A 24,254-nucleotide genomic window follows, 5' to 3' on the forward strand; every position below is an offset into this window, starting at 1 on the left:
CCACCTCTCCAGCCTGTCCAGGTCATTTTGGGCCCTTAATTGCAGCAGAGCTTTTTATTTTTTTTTTCAGTCTCTTGCAATTGCAGAGTACTTCCCCAGCACTCCAGTTTGTAAACTGATTTCTCTCTCTCTCTCTCATACCCCTTCTCTTTCACTTTCTCCCTCTTTTGCTAAAATCTTGACTGGCATAAGCAATTAGCCACCTCTGTCCTCTCTGCATTTAACACTGTCCAACTCCCAGATAAGCAGGGACGTGTAAAAAAAAAAATATCAATGCTATCCTAACCATCTGCAGGTGAAGGGGAAGTGTCATTGACCTCCTGAATGACTGATAAATGCAGGCTTGGTCTTCAGGGAACATCCTTGACTTCTCTTGCTTAGTGGCTCTTCTCCTTCCAGAAACTCAGCTTCAGTAGTCCCTGTTTGCCCAAAGGAGTTTGGCACATGGAGAGAGATAAACCCGTATCCCTTGAGGGAAGAGACCTCAGTCTGACAGTTTTTTCACACCGTCATGAATAGTCTCTTCTAGTCTCTCTCATGGTGACTCTTCAGTCACCCACCTTTCTCCTTTATTGCTAGGCAGGTATCCCAATGCAGCAGAAAAAGCTTCACGTGCCTGCAAGGCAACAGGTTTTAAACATCTTTGGGTTCATTATCCCATTATCCATTGCACTCATCCACCATATTAACTTGTCCATCTGATTTCAGAAGTAGAACTTCTGGTAATACAAAAAAAAGACTCTGCTTTCCCAGATCAGGATATCGGCCTTGATTTCCAGCCTATGCATCCCTGAATTTTCTTGGAGGAACCTTCACATGGTTTTGGTTTGCAGACGTATGTCCTGGATGCTCAGGCTTGGCTCCACATGGGTAGGCTGTGTTGCTGAAGCATGACTTTGTAGCTGTCACACAGGCTGATGAAAAGCCTGACTTGGTGAGAGGGGAGGAGAGCATACATCTTCCAGAAATGCCACTTACTTTATATTCCTCAGCAATTTCGTAGCACCTGGCATGCAAAAAAATATGTTATTACTGAGGGAATTTAGCATTATTTTTAATAGCACAAACATTGAAAGCCTGCAGATTGTGTATGCTTAGACCCTGGGGAACCCTTCCAAGAGCTTTCCTGCTTGCTCACCTGTGCTCCTGTAGCGTGTAAAGAAAAGTACATGTTGTTCCCTGGCCCTTTATAAGCTAGAAAAGAGCTTGCCTGGAATTAGTAAGTCAATTAGAATAATGCAAAATTTTAGCAGCAGTTGCAAGTTAAATAACTATATCCTTTTCAAGAAGGAAACCAATATGTATTATTAAATACATATTTAACAAGTTGGAACGTAAGAGTCTCCACTCAAATATGAGAAAAAACTTCTTCACGGTGAGGGTGGCAGAGCCCTGGAACAGGCTGCCCAGGGAGGGTGCAGAGTCCCCTTCTTTGGAGATTTTCAAGACCCACCTGGATGCTGTCCTGAGTAACATGCTCTGACAAGCTCTAGGTAATCCTCCTTCAGCAGGGGAGTTGGACTAGGTGATGTCTATGGTCCCTACCAACTCTAAAAATTCAGTGAAATTCAGTGAAAATTAAGCAACTGTATTATTAAAGCTATTGCCCAGTATTTACAGTGACATGGGTTTTATACTGCTGCTGTATCTGTCACTCATCCACTCACTTCAAGACACTTAGAGGGATCCAAACTGTTCCATCTTTCCATAGATACATTATTCATTTCAGTGTAATCAAGTAAGTATAAAAACGGAGACATTTAATTAAGATACAGACCTAGGAATGTTCCTAACGTCACTCTTGTGTGTAGCTGGTCTGAATTCAGTACTCGATGAGATGCGGTTGCTCTACCACTTGAAGCCCAGCACTGGTTAAAACGCCTTCTACCCTTGAAAGCCACAACTATACAAATGCACGTAATTTGCCAAAACTGGGGAAAAAAAAAAGATAAAATCAATTATTGAAATTCCATCCACTCACCACAATTTGAATCACGAGTTCTCTTCTTAAAAAAATTCTGCTTTTAAAACTGGTGTTTCTACACAGTCAAACTGCAGAAAAGGTCTTACCTTTCAGCCAGCTACAGGATGGTGGTAACAGTCAGTTAATAAAACACATCATCAAGTCCTGATTTTGCAAATATTCAGCTGAACTGCTGGCTGGGTTAAACCACAGCATATATTTATGTATTGCCAGGTATTAGTGGCTGTGTTCTGGCTCGTCAGTATGTTTCAATAAACTGTTGTGCAGCTGCTTTTTCCAAGTCCGTCCCCATCCTCCAACATGTGGAAATTTATGTTTTGCCACTCAGCTTCAGGATAGCAGCACTGAAAGGGTAGCTTTTTTGCTTACAGGACAACTTATATGGCATTATAAGCACATAGACTTGGACTGATGCAGAATGTGGATATGGATGTTCTGTCCAAGGTTGAGAGTGGCACATTTCAGCGTACAGTGCTTCAAATTAGCTTGTCTAATTATTTCGCTAAACCTGGGTCACCTTTCATCTGCCATTAGTCGCTGTTGGGTGTGCTAGTGGTATCCTGCATTTGCATCCCAAAGAAAAGGAGCTTTGCAGCAGATCTGGATAACCCCAGGGCCTTCAAATGTGAAATGGGCTCCTGCCCTTGGAAGTTCAGGTGTGAACTCCTTCCTGGCTTTCTTGCAGGAAAAACTAAACTGATGGCTGTTGATAGGGAGGGCTCCAAGGAAGGAGAATCTCCCTGCTCTGCAGAATACCTAGTGCAAGAGGGACAGGACACCGGGGTGGTGGTGGTGGGGGACATGACCCTGGGCCATAAAGGTCACTACTGTCACCTACCTCTTTTGGATTTACACACATCTTCATACCCTTGCTTTTTTGGATTTCAGTAATTTCAGCAATGCTCATGTCCAGTGTTCTATAATTATTACATTCCCTTTTAAATACGTGTTTGTTTTCTGAGTGCTAACAGGACCTTGTGGCACATAGTCTCATGAGATGCAATTCAGCTCTTATGCTTTGCTGTAGGCATCACTCCACCTCGCTTCCCATCCTTGGCAATACCAGGTGCACATCCTACCTCATCTGCCTGTACATTACAGAAAAAAGTGCTCCCTGGGGCTCAGTAAGAGGTTTCCTTGTGAATGAATCCCAGTAGAGGTGTTCATGTGAATGTGTCAGGTGCCTTCTCCTGAGCTCCCCCTCCCCATATTCTCCCAAACGTCTCTTTTCTTTTGACAAGGCATTGAAAACTTCAGAATTTTTATTGGAAATTGCAAACACAATAATAAATCACAGTATAACATTAGCAGAGGTACAGAAAGAAGCTGGGCGTGAGAAATGCTACCCCTGGGTGAATATCCTTATGACATGAAGAGATTGGAATATCCTGTTGGAATAACCTTTCTGGCAAGGCTCAATTATGGATAAGCTTCACGTTGCCCTTGCTGCTATGAAAGGAAAGCACTTCTTTAGTAGAGAGGGGAAAATTGAGTGATACTCTTGTCTGCAATTGACTTAGCCAGTCTGCCTTTGCAGTTGCTGAAGTAGGAAATCCAATGTTAGAAAGGAGCAGCTGAACTGAAGAAGGAAGAAATTACCATTAGGGTTGAAGCCCAAAGGCGTTCTCATCAACATATAATCCTAGACTGTAAGAATTCCCACATGGACAGCTTCAAGAGGATTATCATTTCCTGCGTATACTCAGCCAGCTCCTCTCTGCCACCCCTGCCAGATTAAACAGTGATTTTCCAGACCAAAGCTGGGAGATATCAAAAGAGCTGCCCCCCAGATGGACACAAACCTACAAAGGAATTCAGATCTAAACGGCTTCTCTTAGGAATCAGACTTAAAGAGCTTCTCTAAGGAGTTTCTCAAGCCACTGACAAGTGTCCCATCTGTTTCACCTAGATCAGACCCCAGAAAAGCCAGAAGTGAACAGGACATCTTGGGAAAAGGGCCTGAGCTCAGGACCCCACTCAGAGCTAACCAGCAAACTTCACAAGCCCCGTTGTTGGCAAGTATCAGAGAGAAGCCATCCCTCAAAGGCTGTGAGCCTTCGTATCCCTCCATCCAACTTGTGTGCAGGGCCACAATGCCATAGGAGGTGTCAGACATTGCTGCCTGAAAAGCATGGTGGACGTAAATCATAGAATCATAGAATTGTCTAGGCCGGAAGGGACCTCCAAAGGTCATCTAGTCCAACCCCCCTGCAGTCAGCAGGGACACCCCCAACTAGACCAGGTTGCCCAAGGCTTCATAGAGCCTCACCTTGAATATCTCCAGGGATGGGGCCTCAACCACCTCCCTGGGCAACCCATCCCAGTGCTCCACCACCCTCACAGTAAATAACTTTCTCCTAAATCAGCCTTGCTCCACTCAGACAGGCCCAGCTCACTTGCTTTACTCTCCCGATGGCATTTCTGCAAAATCAAAACCTTTAGGGACCAAACTGAGAGGGAGAAACAAAGAAAAGAACTGTTCTAGGAAGATATGTCCTTGCACTCCAGTGTTTCAGAAAGCCAGCGTTTTACTCTGGAAATAATTTAAGGCTCTCCAAAAGAACCGGGAGCCTGAAAGCAGAGGGTAAGGTAGCCTCAAATTGCTGTAGATATCCCTTTCATTACTTTCTTCACTGTGGGCAAGGGCCAGCACCTTAGTTCTCTCTCACATACAGTTAAAGAGAAACCAAGACGATTTTTAAAGAGCACTGAAGTGACTCAGCCCTAATTGCTCCAACAGCAGCAACAGCAGCTGAAACACACTCGAGATTGCTGTTGTGACCTGGCGCTCGGCTTCAAGCCACACGCTTGCAAATAATAAAACTACTCTTTCTCCCCAGTGAAGGGCTCATTTGAAAGGGGACTCATTCCAGCCCATAGCTTCTTCTGTTTTCAATGTTGGTGGCTTTTCCTCTCCGTGGAGCTATGTCGCTGCCTGCGTCTTGGCTGGTTCACAGTTCACACACTGTCCAGCCCAGAAGTGGTGATGGTCAGAGAAGTGCCCGCTGGATGTGACGGAAAGCAGCTCCCTTGCTTTGGTACACGTGTGGGGTTAAAGGTGCCCTGTTCATCAGTCATCACCCACTGAAAGGCTTAGTAATGTCCCTTTGCTGCCTGGCTGATCCACAAAACCCTGCACGTCTCCTCTCTCATTCCCCATGAAGGTCCTGCACGCCCAATATCTCATCCAGTCTTTCATCCAGCAGAAGACATTATTGACCCATGCCCTTTGCTACATCCCTGGCCTTGTCTGGGGCTGAATCTCCTATCTGCCTTCCCAGGAGTCTGGAGAGCACTTCCTCCAGTCCTTTGTGCTCCACTAAGGTGAACCTCCGGGTGTGCCTTTCCCACTAGGGGAACATATTGCCCCTCTGGGCCTTCTCAGGAGAAGAAACAATAGAAATGTTGTTAGCAGCCTCCCATGGATAGTTTGGCAGCTCCAGCAGCTAGTCTGAGTTAAAAGCACCACAGAACTTGAGGGAGGAGTTTTGGTGGGTCGGGACACAGCGCTGGGAGAGAAACCACGTTCGACTCCTTGCAAAGATGTGACCCAAAGCATGATGCTGTGCTTCTTTAGCTGGCTCCTCCTGCACTGTGCAGGGAAACCACATTTGCAGACAGACATCTCCCTCCTCAGGAGTGAGCAGGACAGCCCCTGCTCAGCTGTGATTGTTCATTTCCCATCAAATGACCTGGTGGCCCCTCGTTGATGGTTGATGGTTGGACTAGATGATCTTTAAGGTCCCTTCCAACCTAGACGATTCTATGATCATCCTTGTGTACCTGGGCCAAGAATGAGCACATGAAGGTCATCTGCTGGCAGTAGGGACCTGACCTCACTCATACTTCGCTGCTGGGCTTAGGACCCCATTGTGTTAGGGCACGGAAGAGACAGCTATACAGATTTATTTTTTTTTTCCTGCAGTTTGCTGTCACCAGTCTCCTTTTCCCTGCCCTGGACTCTTTGCCATGTTACCCAACCCTGAACTGCAGAAGGGAAGTTTCATCCTGCCCAAGAGGGGAGGCAGCACAGTGGAGAGGTAGGAGCCACATCCAGCCCACTCTGGAGTCCAACACAGAGCCAGGCATCTCTAGCGGTGGGCATACCACAAGCAATTTATCCTGCTGCCCAAGGCTGCCAAAATCGCAGATAATTGTGACTATTCCACACCACCTTCCAGAGATGTCAGGAGGCCTTCTAGCTTCAAGACCTCCCATTTCCTGGCACTCCAGTCCTTCCTCATCGCCCCAAATGTCCCTGGACACTTGAAGTCCCTCTTTTTGCCCAGTACCAGCCTGTGGGATATATTTGCCCACATCCTCTGAAAGGGTTCCTTCAGGTGGATACTTCTCTCATCTGCTGTTCACCTTCCAGCATGCAGACACCTCAGAGCACGTCTGAAATCCACCTCAGCTGGAGGTTTGAAATGTCACAGAGACATTTAATGAGGGAGTGGGGGACAAAGTCCTGCAGCACCCACTCCTGCCAGGAGCGGTGGACCCTGTGAGGGTGATTCCCCATCTCTGAAAGCTTTGCGCCAGGAACCGCAAGGTAACTCCACTGTGCAGGAATAGCTCTACCTGCAGTTATACTAGAAAAAAAAAAATAAAAATAATATTTCCTCCATCAGCAGAGAGCTCTTCTGTAGAGGAAGCCAACAACACATCTTCCCTCCCACTCAGAGTGTTTTTGCGGTGAGCACCCTTTGCTGCCGTGAGAACCCCGTCTCTGAGCTGAAAGGGAACAAACGCTCAGAGAGCACCTTGTAATAACATTTGTATCCTGTTCCAAAAGGATTTAGAGCCTGGTCTTGTCTTGCTTTCTAGTAGAGGAGAAAAGTGTGTACAATTAACTTAGTGTGGCTAGGATGCTCTTGACAGCATCAGTATCTTTTCTTACTGCCACCAGCACCTACCAAGGACAAGGATCCCTATTGTGCTAGGTGCTCTACAAATCAAAGCTAACACCTTGGAAACGATAAGAAAAAATGCCTGAGCCTGTCCCCAAGGGCTTGCAGCTTGGAAAAAGTGAGAGAGAGAGGGAGGGAGCAAAAGGAGACAGCGGGGGAGCGCTGGTCACCATGGCAGACGGTTGCTTCAGGCCTCTGGCTGCACACCTATCAGGAAGTCATTTACCACCGAGCAAATAATGAAAACAGTTGTTCATGAATATTTTATTGGAATGTTTTCAGAAAGAGTGTATTTCAATCACGGAGCATGTATTAGCCCAGTGGGGCAGAGAGATGAAAGAGAGGGAAAGAAGGAGAGGGAGGAGAGGTGAACGAGCAAGCTTCTGAAATAATTAATTATCAAACCCCTCCTCGTGTGAATGACTTCCTGCTGAAATCTTTTGATGGACAAATGCAACATCAGACCAGGGTAGGCTTTGTGCCCCACTCGTGCAGCCCTCCTTTTGCAGCTCCACGGTTGCAGTGTGGAAGGTGTTTAAGCATCCACTGGTCTGTATCTACATCCAGGTTTTCACCCCACTCCCTGGGAGGCAGGTTTTAACAACAGCCTGGCATTGCCCATGAGTCAATTCGAGATACGTGGCCCATGAGCTGTCAGATCCCAAGGCCCACTGGTCACTAGCCTCCCCCAGGCAGAGGTAAAGCCCGTCAGCTCAGATGTTGATGCCTCCGTGCTCCTCAATCCAAGCTGGGGCAGGAGAAGGGCACTGGTCCACTTGCTGCCAGCAGCTCTGCTGGGGGATGGCAGCTCATGCTGCAGCGGTGGGACAGGCTGATCCCTACCCCAAAAAGTGGCATATTTAGCATCATAGAATTGTCCTGATTGGAAGAGACCTTCAAGATCATCTAGTCCAACCACCAACCTAACTCTGATTAAAAAAAGAAAAGCAAACCAAAAGAAAACCATACAAAAGACACCCCCCCTCATCACTAAACTATGTCTCTAAGCGCTATGTCAACCTGGTTTTTGAACACCTCCAGGGATGGTGCCTCAACCCCTTCCCTGGGCAGCCCATTCCAAGACTTAATAACCCTTTCTGTGTAAAAATTTTTCCTAATATCCAATCTGAACCTCCCCTGGCACAACTTGAAGCCATTTCCTCTTGTCCCATCACCTGTGACTTGGGAGAAGAGATCAACCCTCACTTTCCTACAGCCTCCTTTCAGGGATTTGTAGAGAACCAGAAGGTCTCCTCTCCGCCTCCTTTTCTCCAGGCTAAACAAGCCTGGAGGCATGAAGCCATGAAACAAGTTTTCAAGTGGGTTCTGCAGGAAGAGCAAAGGCAGGCTTAGGGCATTCCTCTGCCTGCCTGTATGTGATGGAGTAGTCCTGGGTAGGAGATGGCCAAGCCAAAAGGACTCACGTGTGAAAGGGATTCTTTCTGTAGCAGCTGTCATCCTGCGAAGTCCCCAGGGTAGCACACTCCACTCCCGGCACCTTAAAGGACTGGAGAGCAAGAGAAAAAGTCCTTTCAGATCTCCCAGAGTTTGCATCTCACAGGACAACTCCCCCATTCAAGCAGGGCCTCTTGATGGGGCTGGTATCCCTCTTTCACCAGAAAGCCAGTGACATATGGGTTGCGTCCTCCGGCAGTGGCCGTGTTTGTGGGTTCCCTGTCCCTCTGCAGTGGGTCCTGCTCGATGCAGGAGGGGGAGACGGAGATGGGGACGCAAATCCACCACCCTCATGCTGGCAGGGACCTGGCATCTGCAGCAGCTCAATGGTCAAGCTTGACCCACCTGACACTGGGTATGCCAACTGGCTTTTGATTTTCATTTTTCATTACTTCTGGCAGAGGCAGCGGTTCCAGTTAAATCGCACCGAATGAGATATTTGTTGTATGTATGCATACTGGAGAAGGGAAGAGAAAAGAATCATAGAATGATAGAATGGTTAGAGTTGGAAGGGAACTTAAAGATCATGGAGTTCCAACCCCCCTGCCCTGGGCAGGAACACCTCCCACCAGACCAGGTTGCTCAAAGCTCCATCCAGCCTGGCCTTGGACCCCTCCAGGGATGGGGCAGCCACAGCTTCTCTGGGCAACCTCTTCCAGGGTCCCACCACCCTCACAGCAAAGAATTTCTTCCTAATATCTAATCTAAATCTCCCCTCTTCCAATTTCAAACCGTTGCCCCTTGTCCTGTCACTGCACTCCCTGACAAAGAGTCCCTCCCCAGCTCTCCTGGAGCTCCCTTCAGATCTTGGAAGGCTGCTCGAAGGTCTCCCCGGAGCCTTCTCTTCTCCAGGCTAAACAACCTGTCTTTCAGCCTGTCTACGTAGGACAAAAGAAGCAGACTTTGTGCTCTTGTTTGTACACTCTGGAATAACTCGATATTAAAAAACTTGGCCAGGTTGTTGATGACGCCTCAGAGCCGCGAAGAAGTCTCCTTATTAACAATCTGTGCTCTCCCTGTTGGACAATCAGGACTTATGTTTGTATGCTAATGGGTTTCCACCGAGGAAGAGCCCTACCCCTGTGGAGCAGTTTGTTAAAGGGAGAAGAGATCTTTGGGATGGCCTCTTCCTTCCACCCGTTATCATCAAAGCAGCAAATATTCCGACTGGGGGCCCCATGAATGAAAAATAAAATGGTCCCAGCATGCCAGTGTGAGAATTGCTGCATCTCTGCTCCTTCCTGCTCTTTCCTTTTAGTACAGCAATAGGAGATTGAGGGAGCAAGCCTGCAGTGAGAAAACAATATTATAAGGTGGTTATTGCCAGGCGTTAGTAAGATGCTGGAGGAAGAGAGAGTAGCAAAGCTAGAGAATCCTTGAGGATACAACTCAAGCCTGTTTGCTTTCTTCTTGAAGGCAGGAAGAAGAGCTGACTTGGGCATGATGAAGGCACATCAGCAGAATGTTCTTGCCATCATGGAGGTGAAACCAGCAGCTCTGTGCTGCAAGATCTTCAGGGGCCCCTCACATACTCTTTTGCTTAAGGCACTGCTGGTGTGGAGTCTTGCTGGTCTTTCTGTGTCACCAGGCGACCACCTGGGTTGGAAGAGGCTGTTATTAGTGCTCAGGCAGGTGACTCACCCCTCAGCAGCAGCTTTTCTAGAGAGGCTCCCCTGATGTCTCACCAACATCCTACCCTGTTCACCATGCAGCAGAAGGATGAGCAAAGCCTTTCCAGCTTATTCTGGCTGCTGCTGGGCTCCTTCCAGCTGCCCACCCCTGTAGGAAGGTGTAGTGCTGCTGCCTGGGTGTCTTCTATACACCCACGCCCCAGCTCTGCAAAGAGTTCTTTTTCTGCTGGAACACTCGGCATAAAAATGCAACATACTGCTCCTTCCACCCTTCAGACAGTCTGTACCCATTTGAAAGGGTGGAGATAAAGTCCACAAAATGCAAAAGCAGGGTGGTTTGTTAGGCAGAAGAAAGAGAGAGTGAACCAGAAGCAGAGGAGCAACAAGAGAAGCAGAACTGAGTTACAGAAGATCAAAGGGGGAGAGGTCTACAAGGGAAGAGCAAGGGCTGAGATATAAAGTCCTTTGATAGGCTCCTCACACACGCGAGCCACGGCACCACTGAAACACAGGACCTTGTACCTGGGAGTACTGTAGTTACAGGAGAGAGGACTTCTCTGCACAAGAGATGAGGGGCTGGTATCTGCTGGCATGGCAACACTGCGATGTGTTATTGCTGGAGAACATGGAGTTCTTGTCTTGCAGACGCTGAGTCATAGGAAAGACAGAATAGTCATTTCAGGGTGTTGACAGCTTAATACAAGGTTAGACCTTCCATTTCCATGCCAACAGCAATGGTGACAAATACAAATGAATTGTTTCAGATCAGCCGATGAACTTGCCCTGTGGTAAAAAATGAGATCTTGTTGAGTCCTCCTCTACTGAGTATGGAGTGGAGTCAAGAGATAAGCATGCCCTCTAGTTTCTTCAGCCTGTGCAGAGGTATTGCTGGCATTAGTAGATGCTGGTGGATGTCTGGGTAGGATGTCTCTCTTACAGCACATCTTTTTTCTCCTTCTTCATTCTTTCCCCATCCAAGGACGGGTTTTGGGGGCTAAGCATAAAGGATGGAGAATATCTTCTCTGTCCAACAGAAGATGGAGCATCTTCTACCCTTTCCCCTGCTGTGTGACTCATGTTGGAGGGAAGAGAGACCAGGCCCACTACAGTGAATGTAAAATACTCTCCAACATGGTCCTCTTACCATCAAAAATCAGGAACAGAAGTAGATGAAAGCAAAACCAAGACAAGTCACTGCAAATGGCACAGAGCTGGTGCCTCACAATGCCCCTCTCCCTTAGCACTATGGACATTTTGAATTGGAAGGATACTGCAAAATGGTCTGCTCATATATCCCAAGGCATAGAAAATTGAGCCAAAATTATGAGCCCCCCCAACTTGGAGCTGGGGATTGATGTCTCTGCTTCACATGAGACACATAGCCAACTTGCCTTGGTGTGGGGTCATGTGGCCATCCTCATGGATGCGCCAAGGTCCCAATGGTGAGGTCTGAGATCCATTACTACTCAGGTTAGGACCACGCACTGCACCTTGATACAAATGGAGCTGGAGGGTCATGGGGCAGAGGGGTTGGATGTGGACGAGGGAATCCACTCTGTTCACCAACCTTATATAGCAAGAGAGAGGAAGAAATATATGAATGCAGCTTTTCTCAAATTCAGGAACCCACCTCCAGCTGGTCCTTCAGCAGAATCCTATTGAAGTCATCACAGGGCTTTTAAAATCCCTACTTTTGCCTGTGAAACAGAGAGAGGAACTTCTCAAGGCATAGTTGTGTAGAAGGAAATTGACAGTCAAATAACACTTTGCACAACTTTGTACAACTGTCAAGTCTTCGTAAAATCACAGCATAGCTGAGGTTGGGAGTGACCTCTGGAGATCATCTAGACCATTCTCCCTGCTCAAACAGGATCAGGTGGAGCAGGTTGCTCAGGACCACATCCAGTGGGGTTTTAAATATGTCCAAGAACTGAGACTCTACAGCCTCTGGGTGCTCTCTGTTGCTGGCCACACACCAGATGCAACATCAGGAGACTCTGCCAGTCCCAAAATGCAAAGTCATCTGTGGCACCGTCCAATTAGTCCCAGTCCAGGTCCTGCAACAGGGGTAGGGTCACCACAGGCAAAAAGAACCTTGTGATGTCCCCAGAGCTAAAGGCAACTTCTTGCCACTCACAAAATGGAACCTGAAACCTAGGAATGGCTTCCAGATTTCCCTTCCTGAGTAATGCTCACATTTTAAACTCTGTCTTCAAACAGAGGAGAAACAAACAGACGTCTAAATGAGAAAAATAAAGGAGGGACTGAATTGGTCACTAAAAATCGTTTGATAAACTTAAGTGGTGCCTAAGTATCCAGCCTCAAGGCAGACCATATGTCTATGTGTGTGGACACAAACCCATGTCAGCTATATATAAGTCCATGTGGGCACATGTCCATGTGTGTAAGCTAGGCTCCACCACATGCCACCTTTCCCAAATTTTCTTCTCTTTCATCACAAAACGGCAACATCTGCTTAAGGGCTAGAAGCAAAGCGGAGGGGGAAGTCATCTTCTTTACCATAAACATCCAAATTCCTGTATGTGCCAGGAAAACAGAATTGCCCTCGTGTTGCAGGCTGAGGCCTCATTCTCTCAAGCACAATCAGATGAACTGCTGTTGCTGTGGAGCTTGTCTAAAAACATCTCTCTGCATTCTGCTCATTCAGGCCTTTTACGCCTGCTGTTCTCATTATTATGCTCTTGTTTTTCCAAGTGCCAAAATCTCACTCGGACATTTATAATTTTATCTGCACTTGAATACACAATCAGACGCCACAGGCAGCACCAGCCAGGGGCTGAATCATGTCCTTGCCTACGTCATATTTTCAAATTCCAGCAGAAAATATTGATACCAAAATGATCCGATGGCCCAAACCCAGAAGTTATGAAAATTGATCATGCAGAAGGGGCAGACTTGTGCTGGTCTCCCTTTACAGCCTCTTCTCCCCACTCACACTCTCTTCTCCTGAGCCTTTTGTGGGTTTCCAGGAACAAATAGTGTTCCCAGTACATCTTCCACCAGCACAGCATCATTTAATTTGGTGGCGGTACAAATCCCTTTACTCAGGCCACTTGTCATCAGCCACATCACCATTCAGGAGCTTGGTGAGATTTTGGCCAGGCTGGAAGCTCCTAGGCTGTTGCAGAGCAACGAAGGTGATGCTCTCAAAGAAGGGAATGCCACTTGAAGGGCTTGCCAGAGGAACATTTCTTTTAACTACACTTGTCCTTGAAGTACAATACAGGAGGTTACTTCAGACACAGGGTGGCCACCTACCTGTCCTTTCCACTGCCCGCAGACAAGTGGTTGTTCCAGCCTCCACTGTGAGCCCATTGTTTGTGAATAGGGACCAGCCTATTTACTAGAATGAGGATTCATTCTTGAAATAAATCCTTCAGGGGGAAGTTTTCACCCTGGATTTTGTTTTGTCACTCTGAGGTGCAGCAGGGCACTAAGGACATCTGGCAAAGCCTCGAGCAAAGCTGCAGCAGAAGCTCCATATGGCAGTTTATCCCCTCTCCATGTGTCGATGAAACTCTGGTGACATCCCTCTAGCATCTTTTTGTCACTGCTACCCAAGTACTCATAGTATCTCAGCATTGCCCCAGGAGAAGTTCCATGTGGGCTAGGTATTTGCTGCCTGAGGGTCCTCCTCAGCCATCCCAACTGGATCTCACTGCTACCAGACAGTGAGAGAGCAGGATACAGTCAAGATCTTATGCTTTTTATCTTCTAAATGCTCAGGGTGGGGTTGATCCCTCACAGAAGGAAAGGCATCAGTCCCCAACCAAGTTATCCAGTCTGCCTATGAACACTGGAGCGTGGATGGGAATTCCCTGAAGAGCAATTGGGTTTGGACACCGCAGTCAGAAGGCTGGCTAAGACTAGGTTGGATGTCTTCCTCTGAAGAGGAAAAGAAACTTAAGTATCAGCAGATATTTAGTGCAGTGTTGAGTCTAGGGAGGTCTGCGTACCTGTTCAGGAGTACCTGCATTTCAGGTGATTCCTGCTCCCCACAGCTTCCACAGCAAGTTCCAGTCAGGCAATGGGGGCTTGAGTCCCGTGTCCACTTCCTGGGCCAAATTCCCAGCAGAAGTGATGGAAACCTTCCAGAAGAGCTCTTCGGTACCTGAAAGGCAAGTTGCCACAGGCTGAAGTTTTTGTTACACTATGGGCACAATGGAATTCGCAAATGTTGACAGAGCCATTTGCCATTTATTTAGATCACCATTTCTGCCTGTGGGGCTGTTTGATGGGACTCTGTAGTTCCTTTGATGCTCTTCTAAGGACTGAAAACTCTCCTGTCACATCCCAACCCCTACACTGGGTATCTCCCAGCCCCATGCTCTCCCCTGCTGACTGGCACCTCTCTGCTGTCATTCATGGTTCAGAGGCAAATCCTGGCTTCACCCTTTTCCCATCTATATCTTTAGCAAAAGCTCTGGAGTTTTCTTCTCACCATCAGTGAAAATAAGTGATGTAAGCCTGAAGGTGGAAGATATTGCCCAGAAATTTGAGATCAGCAGAACTACATGTTAGGTAAGTTAAAAACAGTAGCCAGAGCTTTTGACATAGAAGAAAGATAGGAGAAGGTACAGCAACAAAAGCATTTATTTCATGAGTTGCTCCTCATTCTGTGACATTTTTTTGCATGCCACTAGAAGAAGTAAGACTCAGGGTATGGCCAGTGGCTGCATGGAGCCTGTGCATCCCTGCTCCCTGTTGGCCATTTCTCCCACGAAGTGAAAAGAAGTTCTCCCATCACCTGACCAAAGGGGTCAGGACACCCTCTTCTCGTCCTACTTGGAGACGTTCCTGCTCTCCAGCCTTGGGGAGATGAGACAGGATTAATAATTGTGATCAATGTGTTCTTGTTTCCAGATACAGCACACCAGTAGGTATTTGGCGCGTATGATATATAAGTCACTATGGGATGTAGCAGAATTTTTTGGCCTTGCAGCTGTGGAGGTACAGTATTCATCTTCTCTCAGCCTATAAAACATGCAGCCCAGAGACATGATGAATATGTTTTGCAGAAGCTCACATGGAAACTCCAGGGAAGTTCCTTGAAAATGTCTCTAAACAAGAAGACATTCATTTTGTTAGTTAAACAAAGTAAGATAAACCTTCCAGATCTCCTTATCCCTTCTTCCCCCACCCCTCCTCTCTTTCCTGGCTTATTTCCAAAGCTTCTAAAGAGAGGACTGATGGGGGCTGGTATTTGCTCAAGCTCAGTTTCCGTTTTGGAGTACCCAGCCTTCGTCACAACCTGTGCCAGTGGTTAGTTGATAGTCATATCTGGGCATCCAGAGGGCACCGACCGAGGGGAAAACAAGAGGCAGGGGGTATTCCAGGGATACAAACCCTTTGCAAGAAAATTATCTCATCTGGCTGGGCGGTGAGGGAACTTGCCTGGTGCTATGCGATGAATTATCCCCCACTCGTAATTCATCCCATGTCTTGCACTTGTCCCCTGCTCAGTTTATCAAACCTCTTGGTCCCGCTCTGCCCAAAGACTGCATTAAATTGGTTCATCAATCATCTGGCTGCCAGTCACAGACTTGCTGGGGAAGGGAAGAAGTGAATGGATAGAGGTACCGTAAGACTCTACAGATAATGTAATTTTGATCAGGGAAAGTGTTTACGACTGCAGTCACTTTTAAACCCATTAGAATAGCTGTTTGTATTCCTTACTACTTAAATTAAGGCACTTAACTTGAAGAGGCTGCAGGGAATCAAGCCCTTTGGTAGTAGGGCATTTGGATCTTCATTCTTGCACCAGTCCTGGCTGCATTGCCCTCCGGGGTCAAACGTGGTGGGCTAGTTAGTACCAGCTACGTGTTCAGCCCAGTAACATTCATACCTGGGGCTTTGCTTTTCAGGGCAAAGGAGTAACACAAGTAAATACTGCTTTAGTGAGTCCAAAGCTGAGCCTGCAAAGAGGAGCTCACGGAAATAGGCTTTAATAGGGCCAACTGCCGGGTCCTGCATTTCGGTCACAACAACCCCAGGCAACGCTACAGGCCTGGGGAAGAGTGGCTGAAAAGCTGCCCAGCAGAAAAGGACCTGGGGGTGTTGGTGGCCAGCCGGCTGAACATGAGCCAGCACTGTGCCCAGGTGGCCAAGAAGGCCAACAGCATCCTGACTTGTATCAGGACCGGCGTGGCCAGCAGGAGTAGGGCAGTGATGGTGCCTCTGTCCTGGGCACTGCTGTCCGGGCGGGTCACGGCCTCCTCCCCACAACTTCCTGTCCCCCCCCCCACTTCCCCGGCTAGCTCCGGCTACCCCTTGGGCATGGCTCACATGGGATGGAATACTTGTGTCCCTCCTAGGTCCTGGGGAGAATTAACCCCATCACCGCTAGACCCAGGACAACTGGTGAGGCCTCACCTCGAGGGCTGTGTCCAGTTTTAGGCCCCTCACTACAAGAAAGAGGTGCTGGAGCGTGTCCAGAGGAGAGCCATCAAGCTGGTGAGGGGTCTGGAGAACAAGTCATACAAGGAGAGGCTGAGGGAACTGGGCATGTTTGGTTTGGAGAAGAGGAGGCTGAGGGGAGACCTCATTGCCCTCTACAACTCCCTTAAAGGAGGGTGTAAAGAGGTGAGGGTTGGCCTCTTCTCCCAAGGGAATAAGGACAGAAGCAGAGGAAATGGTCTGAAGTTGGAGCAGGGGAGGTTTAGATGAGATGTTAGGAAGACTGACTTTCCTGAGAGGGTGGTCAGGCAGTGGAACAGCCTGCCCAGGGAGGTGGTGGAGTCACCATCCCTGTGCTCCAGTGCCTGAGATTGTTGGTTTGGGGTTTTTTGTGTGTGTGTGTGTATGGTTGGCCTCGAGGATCTCAAAGGTCCTTTCCAACCATAAAGATTCTGTGATTCTGTGAAATCCATTTCCAGGCTGGGTATGGATGGCTGGACAAAAGGTGCCTTTGTACCATTTGGTACATCAGCCCTAGGAGCTTGTAAAGGGCCCTGATGGTGCATGTTACCCCATCCCCATGTCTAGCTGAGCAGAAACACCTGGCTGGATGCAGGGGTTTGTCATCCCAGGCAAGGCTTCTGTGTGGACTGGGGCACCTGTGGCACCCAGGGCTGCAAAGAGCATGTCCACCACGGGCACTGTGGGCATCCAGGATGGGACTGTCCAGGGAAAGTGGAGACAGCCCCAGTCTAGCACATTCTGCCTTGCACTAGTGTGCAGATGAGCACATCATAAATGTGACCTCATTTCTAACCAAAATTTGATGGGGTATTTTCCTTACTCCACGTTTTTATCTGAAATACATTCTTTTTTAAAAAAAAAAATTATAGCTAAAATGGGTATTTTTTCTTTTTCTGAGGAATTTTAACGATGGTGGTATTGTGAAAACATTTATCATGTGACCCAAAATCACGTGTCAAAAAAGGAAGACTGAGTTTGTCTTGATACCTGAAGTCCTGGAGTTGTGGTTGGCAGCAATTGCCAAGAAGGGTCCCCAACTATTACCACTCTCTGTATTTGTACCTATTTTGGCTCTGGAAACTTGAATTGCTGTGTCTGCTTGTCTGTCTGTGGTGTTTGGTTGTGGGCTTAGGTAGCTGGTCCTCCTAAGTAGACAATTTTTGTCTTTCAGATAACAGTACCCAAGGTACAGACACTGTAAAGACAAGTGAATGGCCTGACCGCCATCCGCCTTTAGATATCTTGGTCTCTTTTTAGATTTAATGACTGTTATTTTCACCTTTTCTACCACATCAAGGAAAGGCTGGTGAGACTGGGTCTGACTGGGCTCTCTGATCTACAAAAGACATTTCTTGTCCTCATTTCCCACATGGAGTTTGCCAGAGCACAGGCATCCCTGGCATGGAAGCCCCCAAACAGATTGTCACTTTTCTCTGTGTCAGGCATCAAAGGGCTGGGTCATAAGCTGTTGGATGGGCACCAAAGCCAAGGGACTTCCTCAAAGTGCACAGAGATACCAAAGACCTGATTCCTGTTTAAAAAAAAAAACAAAACAAAACAAAACAAACCCTGCTTATTAGTTGCCAGATGCTAACCTTTTAAAATTGGCCTCAGTTCCATTTTGTGTAGTAACTATTTTCCAGATCTGTTTAGCTTAAACCTGCAGAAATGCTGTAATTTACATATAGTGACACTGGGGAGTAATGGGAAGGTTTTGCTAATTAGAGAGTAGCAACAAAGAATTTTCTTAGTGATAAGCAAATACTTTTAGATTAGTCTTATACTCATAGAGGATGATTTCTCCATCTCAATAGAAACCTTCCTGAGTGGAATAAAGGAGGGATATAAGATTGTCCTTCCTCTATGCTCTTACCAATGCACTCTACATTCAGAATTTGATATAGGAAAGATTTGATTTTGCTAAGGCACAAAATATGTATTAAATATGTATTATTATAAAAAAAAAAAAACAACAAAAACCCCCCAAACACACTTGGATTAGCCAATTCTAGTTGGAAACTAGAAATTCCGTGACAATGGAGGCCTGCTCCCCAAGCAAAATCAAACTGTATCATATCATATATCATAATACTGAAAAATTCAGCAGCTGTATGGCAGCACATGACTAACACAAGAAATCTGTTTTTGACTGGCCTGAACATTTACCAAGAAGCTGGATTTTCACCATAAGTCCAATCCTTTCCCAAAGGTCAGGGCTGTCCTCAAAGAGCCCATCAAGAAAAAAAGCTGGTCTTTGTGAGCAAGTTTCTCATTAGGTTGAAGATCCTATCAGAAAAAAGGCTATTAGGGCTTGACAGATCAGCCTTCTGAATCCCTTTGGGTTGCTCAACGCATCATTTTGGGTAGATCCAACCTCTTTTATTGAATCCAATCAAGACATGCTGTCAAGTTTTCAGATTATTTGACATTTTGGTTAATGGTTTCTTTTCCCTTTGAGTTTCCATCTATTTTTAAGTGAGAAAATAGTGTTTTGAAAACTGTGCAAAGTTTCATTTAAAAGAGGTCAAGCCAAAATGTGGCAGGATTTTCCATAACATAACGCGACATTTCAGAAATGTCAAATTGAAATGTTCCAGCATTTTAAAACTTTCCCTCTGTTTTGGGGTTGAAACCATTTACCTCGGTTTATCCAAAAGCTCGGATAGCTTACCTTCATCTGCCAAATCCGACCTAACTTCAGTGAGTAGGAGCCCCCTTGTTCAAGCCTTTAATTAATGCTGTGATGGGTAGCAGGTGCTTGAAAAAAAAATAAGTCTTTGAGGACACCTGAACGACCAACTCTTTCTAAAGCTTTCTCTGCTTTCCTTACTAAGACCTTTAAGCAACCTAACCCTAACAAATGTGTCCATGATGCCCAAAGCCCCGGGCATTTTTCCAGAAAGGGCTCGTCTTTTGAGCGTTTGGAGGTCCCAGCCAAGAAGCTCATTAAATCCCTGATCACCAGGTGAGAGGTCTGGCTGGACATCCTTTGCAAAGTGAGTAGGATGCCTTCCCCATCTAAACTAAAGGACATGACAGCAGGCATAAACCCAGTTGCTTATATGTTGCTGCTTTGAAGTGATCATCTTCCTCCTGCCTGCAGCCTCTTCTCTCTCTCTTTTAATATGTAGTAAACCCAGGAGTTGTTTATATGTTGCTGCTTTGAAGTGATCATCTTCCTCCTGCCTGCAGCCTCTTCTCTCTCTCTTTTAATATGTATTGTTCGACATTGTTTCTGCCTGAAACATTTATAAGGCATTATGCTTAAAAAATTAGGTTGATGAATGAGAAGAGACGGTTCTCCCATTAAAGTCATTGACAGAAAGGCCAGAAGCCTTTTTTTTTTTTTCAGTGTGGAAGCTTGTCATTTGGCTTCTGCAAATCGCTCTGAGTAGCAAGATAGGGAAAAAAAAAAACCAAAAAACCAAAAAAAAACCAAAAAAAAAGACAAAAATAGAGCAATAGATGACACTGAAGTAGAAAGTGTCCCAGCAAAGTGAGCATTTGTGGAGAAATACAATTAAAGCATTACAAATTCCTCACTCATTGTAATGAGGGAACAAAGGCTGTGTCAGAACTTATGAAGCTCATATGCCTCTACAAGAAGCATATGCCTTTCTTGTAGGTGACAGACCTGCGACTGGCTGTCAGGTGACCCTGCTGATATCACACCACAGTCTATAAAAATTACATCCTCCTTTTATCACGCTGCAAGACTGAGATCCACTTCAATGGCATTAGGTGGCCTTGTCAATGGATAGATAAGTCTCATCCAATTTTAGCTTTACTTTGCCTGTTTTGTGCAAAGAATTTGCTTTGTCTTGGCTCCTGAGCTTGTAGGTGCCTGGAAGGTGTGTTAGAAGAACTGACATTTGAATACTTCTCAAGTACTAACTTTCTGCAGTGGCCATCCTGTTGATATCACTGTGACTGTGGGATCATCACAGGAGACAGTCACCACTCAGCTGTGATTCTGCTTTCTGTGTTCATTGTTGACAGCTGATACTAACAAGCTGTAACTCTGTGAGGTTCATTGTGCTCAAGCCTAAATGCTTTGCATATAACTTTGGGAACTCCAGTTGATCAGGTGGAATTCAAGGCACCTGCTTGGGTACTCAAAGCTACATAGCAGGTGTGGTCTTCTGAGCTACTGGGAACCACAACAAGAGACATGAAAGCCCCTATCATAGAATCATAGAATCGTGTAGGTTGGAAGAGACCCTTGGGATCATCGAGTCCAACCATCAACCCTACTCTACAAAGTTCTCCCCTACACCATATCCCCCAACACCACATCTAAATGGTTCTTAAACACAGCCAGGGATGGTGACTCACCCCCCTCCCTGGGCAGCCTGTTCCAATGCCCGACCACTCTCTCTGTGAAAAATTCTTTCCTAATGTTCAGTCTAAACCTACCCTGTTGGAGCTTGAAGCCGTTCCCTCTCGTTCTTTCATTAATTACCTGTGAGAAGAGACCAGCACCAACCTCTCTACAGTGTCCTTTCAAGTAGTATAACATCATCAAAATGGAAACTCCTCCTCCAGCTGACACATCCATCTGAATGCACCACCCCCAGGAGAGAAGACCATGGCTCCACCACCAGTGGCCCCAATAAGCATATGCATCATCCTTCTGTTAATCAAGGGAACTGCCCTGCTCATATGCATAAGCGTTCATCTGAATCAAGGCAGAGAGACTGTCTACTAGCTCTGGTTTCCTAGATGTTTGTCTCACCCTAAAGCTCATGCATGAGGTGGATGCAAGGTAACTCGTGGTGTCTGGCCTCTCTGTGGTGGTGAACCTGGGGTGGTTGTTCCACCTAGTTAGTATGCTCAAAAGCACTGCAATGGAAGGGAGAATTCAGCCTCTGTTGTCCCTGTCCAGGTAAGAGCAGATCAAACATTCCTCCTGACTTGGAAGAACGTTTTTGTGTAAGTGGCACTTTTAAAGGGCTTTTTCCTTGCTATCTTTCCCAGCCAGGCTGGAATCCATCCAACTCACAGAAGCAGGATTGTAGCTGTGTCTAGAAGGGACATGGCAGACCCTTGTCTCACAATTCATCTGTTCACGTTCTCAGGGGAGGCTGAGCCATCTTGGCAGTCATTGTGATGTATAGTATTAAATCCTAGGATATGTTTAGGCTTAAAGGCACTTAAAAGTACCTCTTGACATGCCATCGGTCTCATCTTCATCTTTACTGTGTAAATAACCTCATTCAACTAAAAAAGTACCTGGTATCCAACCAGTTTACTGTCATATCCCAGGATCATGTCTGAGCCAAGAAATGAGCATCACATCTTCCTTTCTGGATGAAACAAATAAATATATTGTTTTGTTGTGTATCTTGCAGACAAACAAAGCAGTAGCCAAGGGGGACTTCCACCATGCAAGCTCCAGCTCCCGGCGAGCGCTCTTCCTGGCTGTCCTGTCCATCACAATCGGAACTGGCATCTACGTCGGGGTGGCTGTGGCTCTTATTGCCTATCTGTCCAAAAACAATCATTTATGAGCCTCAGGAAAGGGGGAGAACCAGCCACCCCGGCGCCTGCGCTGCAGAACTCCCCGGCAGATCTGACTGCATGATTTTCCCAAAAGACCAAGAGACAAACAAACACCTTACGGGGGCAGGTACAGGATAAGATGGGCTTGTGCATTATTGTAGGGTGGGAAGCTGGCTGGGGTGGGGATGGCTCCATCATTTGTGATGCACAAGTCTCGATTCTCTTCATGAACCCCCGTGCAAGAAAGAAAGAAGGAGAGAAAGAGAGAAAGAAAAAGAAAAAGTGAGAGAGAGAGAGAGAGAAAGAGAAAAAAAAAAAACAAAGAAAAAGAAAAGAAAGTGAGAGAGAGAGAGAAAGAGAAAGAGAAAAAAAAAAACCCAACACAAAACCAGAAGGAAGGCAGTTGGGGGAGGTGTGGAGAGGGGTGTTTTGCCTTTGCCTTCTTTGCAATATGGTGTTTACAAGAAGCTGGCAAACTGAGCTGTTCTCTTAATACTTCCTTGGTCACCTGAATTTTGCAGCCAGCATGAGCTCGTGCTTAGTTTGCCTGGTAAGCACAGCACTGAGATCTGGGAAAGCATGGACAGTGGCTGGTTCTCTGAAAGAGCAATATAACAACAGGAGGAAGAATATGTTTTCTTTTTTTTGAATGCAGGACTCACTTGCCTAAGAGTGAAGCAGAGACCTCAGCGTAGAATTGTATTGCCTACTCTTCCTGCGTGGGTAGGTTTCCACGGAAGGAGAAAAGGGAATTAAAAAAAAAATATTTTTTCTTTCCTATCCTTGTTTTTGGATTAAGATGTGACCCCCCCAGGCCCACCTAATGCAGACAGCTGAGGTTACTGCATGACTTGGCTCCGCAGACCGAGTGTGAGGTCGAAGTAGCATGGGACCCGCTGTAAAATGAATTCCTCCATCCAGTCACATCGTGATAATGGCACATTCCTCTGGCGTTTTGCTCATCTGGGTTCCTCCGCCTTACCGTGGAGACCTGCACAGCAGTCACTGCAAGAAACCTGGGGGGGGGGAAAAGATGCAAAACTGAAATACCGATCAATTTTAAACTAAAAATCATGGTAAAGCATGGGAATTAAGCAGGGGAAGGAATGCTTCATACATTTCTGAGGTTCTGCTCATGCACAGAGCAGTGAAGGAGACCACTCAGATTACAAGCTCACAGCTCATCCGTGGACCAGGGACACAGCATAGCCATGGAGAGACAAGCATGTCCCTCGCTAAGCAGTGTAATGGTACGTTGTAAAGGAATTGAGCATTGTCCTTACTTCGCTGACTGAAGTGATACGTTTCTTTTCTTCTTTACTCCTTCCCACAGTCACCCTTTTATTTTTTTTGTCTTACAGATGTACCATTTCATCCCACCATGGCTGTATCAGCATAGATATATATGTGCCTACACATATATATACAGAGAGAGAGAGAGAAACTGATCAAAACAATAAGCAATTTATTATTCACTACCTTATGTTTTACAAACATAGTTTCTTTACCCAAGAATGTCATCAAAGACCCCTTTTTCCAACTCTGTATTGTGTGTCAGCTTTGCTCTGGGACATTTTTTGTCTTCTGTTTTTGGGGTTGGCGCTATTTTGGTTTTGAGGTTGGTGTTTTTTTTTTTTTTTTTTATTTCAGGGGGGGGAGGAGGACAAACACATCCAAAACTATTTTTCTGCTAGTTATACAGTTTATTAAAACACATGGTATACAGATGCTGATGCTCTGTGTGACGCTTTCTTTGGACGGATGTGAAGCGTTAGACTGCGTGAAAATTGCCCCAGGACCCTGAGTTCACCTACCTGGAGAAGTACCTGTATGGACCACCCCATACTGTACCTGGACCCAACAGCCTGTTGCACTCACTGACAATTCTTTTTTTTGCCTTGATTTGTTGGGGCTTCAAACTAAGCCTGGAGACCTGCAATGTACTCACGGTCACCTTCATCAGTTCTCAGCCACCGCTGAAGCTGAGGGCCCAGTAAATGCAGGTCTTTGGCCAAGTTGCCTCATGAAGGTAAAGTGAATTCTCTGGTTCTTCCCCTTCAACATTTTTTCCTAGCGACTGCCATGGAGGCCCCTTCTCTTTGAAGCAAGGCAGTAGAGTGAGGGGGTGAATTAGAGCCCCCACTCTATATTTGCCCCGTTGGACAGTATCTGGGTTGGGCTAGGTGAGGGACAAGGCCACAGTTTGCTGCCTCCTTATTCTTCCAGGGTGGTGCAAAGAGTTTCCAGCTACGTGTTTACAGCAGGCTCTCCAAAACAGCATGTCATATCTTTATAAACCAACCTGGGATGTGTGTTGCGGTCCTTACCTCA

At 46.4% G+C, this 24,254-nt stretch overlaps 1 protein-coding gene across 4 annotated transcripts in view; it reads left to right on the plus strand.

The window, feature by feature from the left end:
- SYNDIG1 (synapse differentiation inducing 1) overlaps positions 1–23,574 on the plus strand; it is a 63,735-nt gene extending 40,161 nt beyond the window's left edge. The window contains exons 3-5 of one of the 4 annotated variants that reach the window (XR_001414164.1): positions 21,773–22,205; positions 22,259–23,173; positions 23,285–23,574. Coding sequence is in view for 1 of the 4 variants with exons in the window: in XM_014962524.1 (XP_014818010.1) it covers positions 21,773–21,931 (159 nt within the window). In the remaining 3 variants the exon portion in view is untranslated. Of the gene's footprint in view, positions 1–21,772; positions 22,225–22,258 lie in introns of those variants that run through there. The other 3 variants (XR_001414162.1, XR_001414163.1, XM_014962524.1) reach the window with 3 other exon arrangements.
- Positions 23,575–24,254: the final 680 nt, after the last annotated feature.

This window comes from Calidris pugnax, unplaced genomic scaffold (genome assembly GCF_001431845.1).
Source record: "Calidris pugnax isolate Ruff unplaced genomic scaffold, ASM143184v1 scaffold147, whole genome shotgun sequence".
Taxonomy (NCBI): Eukaryota; Metazoa; Chordata; class Aves; order Charadriiformes; family Scolopacidae; genus Calidris; species Calidris pugnax.